The sequence below is a fragment of the Dendrobium catenatum genome, unplaced genomic scaffold, assembly GCF_001605985.2.
Source record: "Dendrobium catenatum unplaced genomic scaffold, ASM160598v2 fragScaff_scaffold_1595, whole genome shotgun sequence".
NCBI lineage: Eukaryota > Viridiplantae > Streptophyta > Magnoliopsida > Asparagales > Orchidaceae > Dendrobium > Dendrobium catenatum.
In genome coordinates this window covers 1233009-1244462 of record NW_021320057.1, presented here as the reverse complement: position 1 = coordinate 1244462, position 11454 = coordinate 1233009, and the positions used below count along the sequence as shown (strand labels likewise).

The window sequence follows — 11454 nt, the reverse complement described above, 5'->3', positions numbered from 1 at the left end:
AACCAAAAGAAAATGTGATATACTTCTATTGCATTGAGCATTCAGTTATAGCAGTCCTATTCTTTAAAGCAAAAGCTTTGCAAATTACAAGACATCAAATGAAAATTATTGATCCATTTATTTTATGAACAAGTTGTGAAATTTTAAATAAAAATACGTATTATTTAATTAATCTTAAAATTATAAACCATGTTTTTAATTCAAATCATTATTTCCCGTAAGATGTAGACAGTTGAAAAAAGTAAAGAATAGAAGTAAACTTTTCTTCTTCTATTATTGATGAAGAGTAAAGAATAAGAAATACACAAATTATTTTCCGTCACAAAACCCACATAGAAAAGGCGGCAAAGAACAAAAAAATAGAAAAAAAAACAAATAAAAATTTACATTTCAACTCTCCCCTTAGAAACACCTAAATCTATCTTATAAACAACACAGTGCACAACCCAAAATCCAGCTTTGCAACCTATGGCATCAGTTAATACTGTACAAACCTTAAAATGTGAACTCACCAAGTTCGTTATGTACTTCAGTGGAAATCAGACTAACTCTTGCATCTAATCTTGCTGACACCCCTACAGTCGTTGGCCTCACAGAATTCATCCTTACCATTTGACAATACTCTGGATCATCTTGTCTCCCATCAAAACGAATCCACTGGACCATGTTATGGTACATAGGAAAAAACCTCGTTTGGATCGCAGCGAATATAAAGTATGGAATGAGTGTACATAGCACAACGAAGAGAATTGTGATCCAAAAGGATGGCGCTGGAGCCAGTGCCTCTTGAAACAACTGATAGGCAATTGTTGAAATAGTAGGAGTAATTGCTCCATATCCAAGGAGAAATATATACCATAAGGCAATGCCTCCCCAGATGAATATGTGTTGAATGAGAGTGAAATAGGTGACAGAGATTGCCATTTGGCAATTGACAACCCAGACCACGCAAGTGTACAGTGTGGCTCCAAGAATGTCACGGCTAACAATCTGACCACCCTGGCGGAATGCTTGGTGCTGGTAAGCACTTAGGGTCAAGAAAAAGATCATAATGGCGCTAATGATTCCATTGAACATCCAACCAAGTACCCTACGCCAGCTAAAGAGGAGATTCTGTACGCCTTCTTGGTAAAGCATGGGGAACTGCAATTGAGTTTTAGATAAGGGAAAATTAGTTAACATAGCGATGATGACAAAAAGAATTGATGATTTATGGATGAAAAAATGTACCTTGAGGCAAAATCGGGAAGAAACATCCTGGTCAAATACGCCCAATGCTATAACAGGAAGAGATGTGAAGAAAACATTGTAGAATGATAGAAACCAACTATCATAAGCAGATTGACCTGAGAATGTTGTGTAGGCCTCATACAAAAAGATTGTAAGCCCAAATGTGATGTTCTTGTAGAAAAAGTAGCAGATCTGCAGGAAAAGTAAACCAAAATTTCAGCATCAGAGTCTTGATAAGTTGAGGTTTAAGTGGATGATAAAAGATCAATAATACCATTGATGATATCCTCCTGTAACACCAATGCCCATGAACTAGAAGTAAGCGTTCAAGAAACTGAAATTGGGCAATCGCAACATCACTTGCCATAACAGCCTGTAATCATATAGTACTTTTTGAATGAACAGAGAGAAAGATAGAGATGGACAGAGACAGATTGCATATAACAACAAGTATAACAAACCTGCATTCCTTCAGCTCCACTGATACCAATCCCAATGTCTGCTTCTTGGAGCATGCCCACATCATTGGCACCATCACCAATTGCTAATGTTACTTTACCAGTGCTAGTTCTTACAAGTCTTGTTACCTGAATAATTTCAGTGATGCTATAATTAAATAACGTTGAATGAGGATTAACAGAATATATCAATGGAAAAGAGTCTTACAAGGGCCTTCTGCTTAGGAGAAGAACGGCAGCATATAACTGATCCGCAGCAAATAGCTAACTCTAAGAATATATTCTTAACAGTAACATCTAAAGCATATGTAAGGGACTTTCCATCAATTATCAAAGCAAATGACGCTGAGCTTGAACAACTCAGAAGTTTCTTCCCTTCAATTATTTGCCGGGAAACGCTTTCCATTGATGCCTGAATTATAACAAAAATCATACAAAAGGTGAGAAGACTAAATCCAGTAAGTTTGTAGTCTGCATAGGCACAATAGATTAATAAAAAAAATATTTAAATCAGAAAAAATAAAGCATATTTACCTTGTTAATAGCGTCTTTGTTCCCTTGTTTTTCCAACAGAACAATATCTGGAGAGTCCAATGTAATTATTAACTGCTTCATTCCTTGTCTTAATAGGCTGCATGCAAATCTGCGAATTTGTTGCGTCAGATTCTGTGAATGATCAATAAAATGCATTTTAACTGAAACCGGAAGTTTGCATTTAAATATGTACCCGATGTTGATAGCAGTCTCCATCTTGTCACCAGTAAGAACCCATATCTTGATTCCAGCCTGAGCTAATTTGTCAATGCAGTCAGGCACCTACATGACAAATATAGAATCTGATTAGTTTTCGCATAAATTTATAGAATAGATGAAAGGTTATGTCAAATTTTTGATTAAGTTTCTCACTGACCCCAATTTGCAACTTGTCTTCAACAGCTGTGGCACCAAGAAGAATCAAATTATTCTCAATCTTCTCAGCAGCTGCATCGCATTTTTCTTCCCTGTCAGCACTAACTGAATTCTTGGCTTCCATAAATTCCTTATTGAATTTTTGATATTCCTCTTCATCAAGCTCACGGTAAGCAAGAACCAAGGTTCTCAAACCAGCATCAGCATATTCATTAATATGCTTCCTGGTCTTTCCTTCAAATTCACTTCCATCCTTTGCAAGCCTTTCAAACATGATACTGTTCATAAAGCGGAAATAAATAACTAAGAATGTAAATAAAATATACAGAAGTCATGAAGCATAATTTAACATCACATATTTGCTACTCACCTATCAGCACCTTTGCTAAGTAACAACAATTTCCCCTCTGGGCTTCGAACAATCACGGACATCCTTTTTCTAGCACTATTGAACTCTAAGATGTTCAAAAGTTTGTATGACCTGAAAGCAGAAAATACCATGAAATAGAGTTCTTTGTCCTTATAAATTAGAATGCATCAGATAACATCATATATCAAAATAATCTTCAGTGAAGAAGGATAATTGCTAACCTTTCAACTGTGTTTCCTGTCAAGGGATCCAACTCATATAAAGAGATGGATGTCTGTGTCCTCTTATAGAACTGAAATCCAATTTCTCGTGCTGCAATAACAAAGGCTAACTCATCAGGCGATTCAGCTTCGTATGTAATCTTTCCTGAAACTTCATCGACTTCAGGTATGGCAGTATGGCAGATTGCCAATAACTGAAAAAACTTCTGCACAACATCTGAATGCGGTTCATTGACCCATTTCCCATTCATGATTCGATGATCCTTAAAGTTGAAACCCTTAACTGCAGGTCTATTAATCAAATTACTATGATCATTTTCCTCTTCAGAAATCAAAGGGGAAGCTTTTCTTTTAGCTATTGCTCTCTCAACTTCGGTAACCCCTTTACCATAAGCAATACCGGCAATTGTGCATTTGATGAACTCCATTGAGTTGCAGGTCAGCGTTCCAGTCTTGTCTGATAGAATTGTGTCAACTTGGCCTAATTCCTCATTCAAGTTTGATGTACGAGCATGGGCAGGCTTGTCAGATTCCTCGTGATACATTTGTCGGTCTTGATTGATAAAAATGGTCTGCAAAACTTTGACTACCTCGATGGATACATACAAAGAGATTGGGATGAAGTAACTATAGAGCATCATTGCAGTTATAAAATGCAATATTGCAGCAAGAGCTGGTCTTTTGGGATCATAGAAGACATCTGTATCATCTAGCCGAAGATACCATCTCTTCATTTTGTCATCATTCAAGTCCTTGTCTGTTTTGATACCAAAGAAGATTGACCCAATACCCGCAATTAAGACCAAGGAAGCCATCAAGAGGTATATAAGTTTGTCCATTTTCCTTTCAATTTTGCTTCTCTTGGATGGTGGATCTGTGGCATTTTGCATTACTTTTGTATCATGACCAGTGAATACCACAACCCCATAAACATAATCAGTGTTTCGCAGTTTTGAGTCCCGAAGAAGAAGTTGTTGTGGTGAGAGGGGATGTTTTTGGCCTTCCAGATCCATACTTCCAACAAAAGTATAGAGGTTTGCATTAGGGTCCTCACAAGTTATTATTGCTTTGAAGTGTTGAAAGTTATAATCATTGTGTAAATTTGAAGTTGCCTCAATAGCCTGCTTCATTTTCAAATTTGTCTCTCCATCAAGATTCATGGTCTCAACGTAACAAATTGCTTCATCATAACTGGATGAAAGTAAAATAAGATCAGCAGGGAAAAATTCATCCTTTTCCACCTTTATTATATCTCCAACTCTCAGCTTTTGCCATTCTATATTCTCAAAAATTCCATCTCCAAGATGCAATTTTACCTTCCTATTATTCATTTCAGTATCCTGTAAGATACATAGCACATCAGATATAGATTTGAAGCATACATAGGCACACAAATTTAAGATCAAAAGATAAAAAAAGGAGAATATTTAAGAGAGAAGAAAAATGTTGAATTTTAAATGCTGAACAAGTGCCCTAGACTATAGCATTTTTGTTTCAGTGATGTCGCAAATAGCACGCATCAAAATTTGAATAATTAAAAATTAATTATCATAATTGTGTATTCAGTATTAGATTCTTCAGCATTAAAGTATTTCCTATAAATTATTCACTACTTTTTTATAGGAATTAATGTGAAGGAAGAAAAGAAAGGATAATTTTTTTCCCAATCCAAAGTGGAAATTTAATGAGGAAACCTATAATGAAACAGGACGACCAATTTATAATTATACCCTAAAACAACAATCTGCATAGCGCAGCTATTAAATCCATCAGATAAAAAATAAATAACAAAAAGATATATTTTAGGCTTCGGCACCACCGATTGAAGAACCCTTTAAAAAAAATCACATAGGCAGCTCCCATAATTTTTCAAATACTATTTTCTGAAAAAAAAAAAGAAATACAATAAATCCCGCTCATAAAAAAAACTGAGCAATCACTGGATCAGCCAAGTTCATTTTTGAATTTGTTGTCATTCTAATAAACAAAAAATACAACAATTGTATAAAGAATTTCAGATTCCAATCAATATTGCAAAGTCTGGCATTTTAAACAATCCTCAAAAGGAAAAAAAAATCCTCTTTGCATTGATAAAACAATGAATTATGAATTAAAACCTATTCGACAAAAGTTTTGATTAATTTTGCTGATAACAGCTTCAATTAAACAAAGTGGAACCGTTGAGGAGAGAGAGAGAGAGAGAGGTACAAAACCAAAAAAAAAAAAAGTCCCATAAATAGAAGTACCTGTTGGAACCTCTTCCAATCTTCAACAGCCTCCTTTGCCATGGTTGCTCCAATCACAATAATCAACGGTAGAATTGCACTCACAGCAGTGTAGGGAGCCAGTGGAGTAAAGGCAAGACATCCAGTAACAAGAAAATAAAAGTTTGCAACCCTTCTGAACTGCTCAAACAAAGACTTCGGTAAAAATGTAGCCAAATTGTACTTAGTAGTAGAAACATAGTTCAGTCCATAGTTGAGATTGCTAGCCTCAAAGCAATCCGGATCATTTGCGAAAGCAACTCGCAAGAAGCCAGGGCCTCCTATCTGCGATTGCTCGTCTAGGGTGTAAGATTTCCCACAGGTGAAGCTGAGAAGTTTACTGATATGAACCTTCTTCCTCTTCCCGCCACCCATCTCTTTATCTCCCGAACATCAAGTAAATAACTTTTCAGCAAATTTCAACCTAACAACGCAAAAAAAAAAAAAAAACTCCAAGCTTTAAGAAGGTCAAATTTAAAAGGGAATCCCGTATATTACCACAGCCCAAGGGTTATAAAAGCCCTTCTGTCTTTGAAGTTCTCGTCATAGACGACGGCGTCCCATTCAACATTAAAAGCGAAAGGCGCATTCGTTGACCTGGGCAAAGAAGTAGTTTTGGGAAAGACCTTCTCTAATACTAGTAGCATGTGGGGTAAGCTTAGGTGAAAACCCTAAGGTTGCAGAAGGCGGAGGCTAATTCAAGACGGTCGTTTCCTGGAAGCACTTGTTTTTAAGAAAAAAAAAAAACACTTGTCCAGAAAACAAACATATCACATGCGAGAGAAGAAAGCGAGCACGTGGTAATTCTTCAAAGGTGGTATATATAAGCTTAAATATATTTTCTAAAATATTGAGAAACTTTCCTGTTTTAGACTTGTTTTGAATCAGCTTTTTTATAGTTTTTTAAAGTCGTTTTTTAATATAAAATTTAAAAAAAAAATTAAAAAAATAATAAGAAATTTTTTTATTTTTTTATATTTCGATGAAGAATTGCAAATTTTACGATATGATATAAGTATTCAATAGTCCACAAGATTAAATGCTTCAACTTGCTAGTAGAGGGTGTTTTTGAAGATTGAGAGATATATAATGATTGGCATGATTTTTTTTTTTCAATTTTGTGTACATTTATTTGTTTTGTCTTTTAAATGTAGAAGCATTTTTAGTGCTGTATATGTAGTATAAAGACAATTTAATTAGATTGCGCTTAAATGTTAATTGTAATGTAAATTTATAAATTGCATTATTTTAATGTGCTTTTTATGCAAATTAACATTACCATGATTTTAAAACTTGAACAAATTGACCACCAGTTTAATCGTGAATCAATCTTTTGACCGATTTGATCTAGTTAAAAGCCCACTTTTGCATATAACCTTCGAAAACCAATCAAAATGTCTGCAGTTGAATCGAAAAAAAAAACTAGTTAATTGAGTAAATTATTTGTGAACCGTTCGGCTCTTCTATTGAGCAATTTATCATTGTTTGATTTTAATTAGTTGGATTTAAGGAGAAGTTCACTTCACCATCTCCAAGTGGGTTAGTAGCAGGTCTAAGTAGCCCACAATTTGATGTGTTTTGCCTAAATTTTTTTTTTATGGGATGCTCAGCATTATGTTAGCTTTGACTCATATGCTTAAATACACGTAAATTATGAAACAGTCTTTTGGAAAGTTGTTTGTGGAATTTTGAAAAAGAGGTTTTGAAATATATAATCTTATTTGGGAAATTTAATATTAAATCTACAGTCTCAAGATCGAACATCTCGTTATAAACTATATATTGCCCTTTAAGGCAAAGATATTATTTGCTAACAGATTCAGGTGATGAAACTAACAGTTGTCATCCTTATTGTAGTAGTCGAATTCAAATAAGAATCACATATGATCTCGAAGGGTCGAAACGAGATTCTACCAATATTCAACCACTATAATTCGGATGGGAGATCATTAATTTCATATTTGGGTTTCTGGATAATCCGTGCTATTCTATTGGGGATCCTATGTGGTGCTGGAATGTACTTTGTGGTTTAGGGTGATACTATTGGTAGGATTGAGTGGCTTGTGGATTTTTCTTATGACGCTTATTTTATTAATTATTCTCTGAGCTCTTTAAGTATGAATTCTAAGATTGGCTTTACTTGGATCAGATGTCCCCTTGGTTTCTTGGTAGCTACCTGCTATTCTTTTTACGGTTATTTAACATATCTTTTGTTGTGGTGTAACTTTTTTTCCTTGTAGGAGAAGCTGCTTTTAACTGTCTTCATCCTTTTTTGTAGAAAGATTGGGCCTTACTATAATCATATTGTCTTTCTTTTTTGTATGCTTGCCTAGCATCATTCGCATGTTATTAGGGTGCCTTGTATTTTTGATTAGTGGTGATAATTGGCTCGTAGGTTTTCTTTTGCTTTGTTTTGTAGCTCGTAAGAGCATTAATGAGTCGATGGTCACTAGTAAGGACTCTGTAACTATTTTTTTAATATTAACGCGTAGGCCCCTCTGTTGGTTTTAATTAAAAAAAAGTATAATAAATTCAAATCAAATCCAAAAATTTTGAATAATGTTTCAGACTAACCAAAATTAAAATCTTAATTAGAGAAAATTAAAAGCCCCTAAATTGGTCTTCAATTTTAAGTTTAATTTAATTTTAAATAAATATAAATATTTAATTAAATAAACAATTTAAGAATTCTATAAAAAAATCTCAAACACTTGTAAACACTCCCTTGGATCATTACTAACCATTAGGAGTGATTTCAAGAAGTATGGAATCAGTTTGGATTCAAATCATTAAAAGTACCTTAATTTATTTAATTAAATACCTAAATTTTTTTAAAATTTATAACTAATTCTAGAAAAATCTAGATTGAGCTACTCAAAGTCATTCAACTTAATTTAAGGTCTAATATTTATCAAAAATGTCAAAATCCCAGAATTAACTCAAAGTCAAAAGTCAACTTTTTGGTCAATCTTAAGTCAAATTTAAGTCAAAACTTTAAAAATTCATAACTTTATCTAGAAAAACCTAATTCAGCAAACTTAAAGTCTAATTACTCAACAGTTGAATCTCCATAGTTAGAGCGAGAAGGTCCAGGATTTTCAACTGTTTTTTAAAAAATTTTCGTCTTCAATCTTTCGGCGCGGTTTTTGCGCCGATTATGGATGGCCGTCTGTCTTACGATGGCGATGGCCGGAATCTGATTCCTGATCCTGAAATACTGAAATGTTATTCTCCTGCTAATGGTTCCCGAGCTTATGGCCCCCTTTGTATCAAAGAACCATCTATTACTAAATTGACTGTTTCAACTCCGGTAGAAGGGAAAGGAAAGCAGGTAGTGGAAGAGGTGACTTTGAATAATTCACCTGGTTTTCTGGGGAATTCTCTTATGGAGTCATCTTCATCTGGTATTAAATTATTTGTGAATAGGTTTGTCAATACTAAACCTGATTCGGTGGCCGTTAAAGCTATGGATTTAACTGAGAATCCAAGTAGCATTTCAAATGGTTGTAATAATGCTTCTATCCCAATTCCTCCTAAAGAAGATTTAAAAGCTATTGAAGGAAGTTTTAGCAATCCTTGGTTGAGGCGTCCATACATCAAGGTGGATATGAAGAATGTTGAACATTGTTTCTTAGAAGATGGATCTGCGGTTCGTCTACACGAACCTAATGTTCAAAACAACATGATGAAATTACAATCCTCATTGGTAGTCAAAGTGTTTGGTAAATCTCTTCCTACCCAGGTAATTGCGACTGAACTGAGAAGACAATGGATGCAGTTTGGGAAATTCAGTTTAACGGTGCTTGGATCTGGCCGGGTCCTATGTTCGTTCTTGAATAATGATAGCCTAGAGAAGGTTTTTGCTGGAGGTCCTTGGTTTGTCAACAACCATATTATTGTAATGGAAAGATGGAATCCTTCATTCAATCCGATCTCTTTGAAAGGACTGGTTTCTCCAATTTGGGTAAGAATGCCCAATCTCCCTTTATATTGTTGGGATGAAACAAATGTATCAAAGATTGCTTCTATGGTTGGTACACCTCTCTTAATTGATGGCAATATGTTCCAATGGAGAAGAAGCGAGTTTGCTCAAATTTGTATTCGGATTGAGCTTGATAAGAAACTCCCCTTAGGAGTTTGGGTTGATGGAAGTGAAGGAAGATTTTTTCAAAAACTTGAGTATGAAAAGATTTCTTCCTTATGCTTTCATTGTGGTAAAATTGGACATGTAGCTAAAATCTGTCCTGATCTAAAGAAATACAGTGGTTCTAACTGTATAGAGAAGAAAGATGATTTCAGTAATGATATTGAAAAATCTTCTATTTCAGCTGTGGCATTGGAAGATCTTACTTATGGTTCGTGGACTCTAGTCAATAACAAGAAGAAATCAGAGAGTAATATAGGAGCTCAGAGGAATTCATCCATTTTTAAACCAGAGGCTATTTGGAGAGCCATATTGATTTCTCAACCTCGTTCAGACAGGAGTAATAAAGATGCTGATTCTATATCTACTCCTAATATTAATGCACTTGTTGAGAATGTGGTGGGAGTTTCATCCCCAGGAGTACCTTCAAATTCAGAAAAATTGGTGGAGACTGTCAAAGCTATTGATGATTCTACCGCGGTAGACATATCCTTCTCCAGGAACACTTCTTCTCAGGATAATCTTGGTATTTCCCCTTCTATGTCATCTAGTTTTATTCATCATGATGCTAATAAATTTGATATTCTTAATTCTATTATGGAAGAGGATGTTATTAATAAAGAAGATATTAGTTGTGTGGAGGTGGAAGAAGGTGAGATGTTGGAAATTCAGGCTATTAACTTGATCATTGAGAAAAATGATTCTTCTCCTAAATGTGTTGTGGGAGTTATTGAACCTGGATTCCTAAACAAATCTGTTTTGGTAGGGAGCAAACCGAAATTGTCCAAAGAACTTAAAAACCTTGGTCCCCTTAATAATTCATCTAGACTCAATAAATTGAATGAAAAGAAGAGAAGAAATGGGGGCTCCTCCCCTTTCTTATCCAAATGACTTCCTTAGTTTTTAGGAATTGTAGGGGGCGCGTAAAAAAGAAGCCTCCCTATATCTGAAGGAAGTTGTGAAGGGTTGGGATGCTCTTTCTGTTGGTTTGGTATAGACAAAAATTCAGTTTTTGGACAAGGAAGATTTTAATAAATTCATGGGAGACGAATGGGACTTCATTATTTTTCCCTCTTGTGGTATGTCAGGAGGGATCTTGGTGTTTTGGAAGAAGGCTTTAGCTTCCTTTTCAGTTATTACTGTTACAAACCAATGTATAGTGGGGGAACTCAATATCTTAAACAAAGGTTTGTGGATTATTTCAACTGTTTATGGTGGTAGAGACCTTTACACTAGAAGAAACTTATGGCAGATTTTGGAGAAATATCATAAGTTGGATCTTCCATATGTTGTTGGAGGGGAATTTAATTGTCTCCTATCTCATGAAGATAAGAAAGGGGGAAAGATATTCTCTCTTTAAAAAGGTTCTATGGAGATGATGAACTTTATGAACAATTCAGATCTACATGATATTGGGTTCATTGGACCCAAGTTTACTTGATGCAACAATAAAGATGGAAATGCTTGTATACATGAAAGATTGGATAGATGTCTTTTGAATACCAAGGCTCTTGAATTGCTTCCTTTTGCTACAGTCCAACACTTACCGAGAGTTGCTTCAGATCACAATCCGATTGTTTTAAAAATTTTCATGTCTGCGGTCTGCAGGATAAAACAGAGGAAATTTGAAGATGTATGGCTCTCTTACCCGGCTGCTGCTGCTGTTTTCAAGAAATCTTGGTGTAAACCGACCATAAGTGATGCTATGGTCACTCTGAATAAAAAGTTTGATAGAGTTATGAAAGCCTTGTACTTCTGGAGCAATGCTAAACATCAATGTCTTGAAGATTTGAAGGTGAAGTTACAAAAAGAAATTGAAGTTCTTCAACTGGAAGAATCGGGCGAGCAAGCTTTTCCC

General features: G+C 35.0%; 1 protein-coding gene across 4 annotated transcripts; it reads right to left on the bottom strand.

Moving 5' to 3' along the window:
* Window positions 1–362: 362 nt before the first annotated feature.
* On the bottom strand, window positions 363–6222 carry LOC110108231 (putative phospholipid-transporting ATPase 9). Of its 4 annotated transcripts, XM_028700814.1 has the most exons (13): window positions 5951–6222; window positions 5681–5876; window positions 5435–5593; window positions 3189–4528; window positions 2968–3078; window positions 2599–2875; window positions 2416–2504; window positions 2223–2331; window positions 1897–2100; window positions 1692–1817; window positions 1505–1603; window positions 1231–1422; window positions 363–1143 (listed from the first exon to the last, which is right to left on the bottom strand). In XM_028700814.1, the coding sequence occupies exons 2-13, from the start codon at window positions 5825–5827 to the stop codon at window positions 496–498; spliced, it is 3501 nt and encodes a 1166-aa protein (XP_028556647.1). In that variant the 5' UTR covers window positions 5828–5876; window positions 5951–6222; the 3' UTR covers window positions 363–495. The 4 variants fall into 4 exon arrangements, with proteins under 4 accessions (XP_028556647.1, XP_028556646.1, XP_020694446.1 ...); XM_028700813.1 differs by having other exon boundaries at window positions 5435–5876; XM_020838787.2 differs by having other exon boundaries at window positions 5435–5835.
* Between the last annotated feature and the right edge of the window lie 5232 nt (window positions 6223–11454).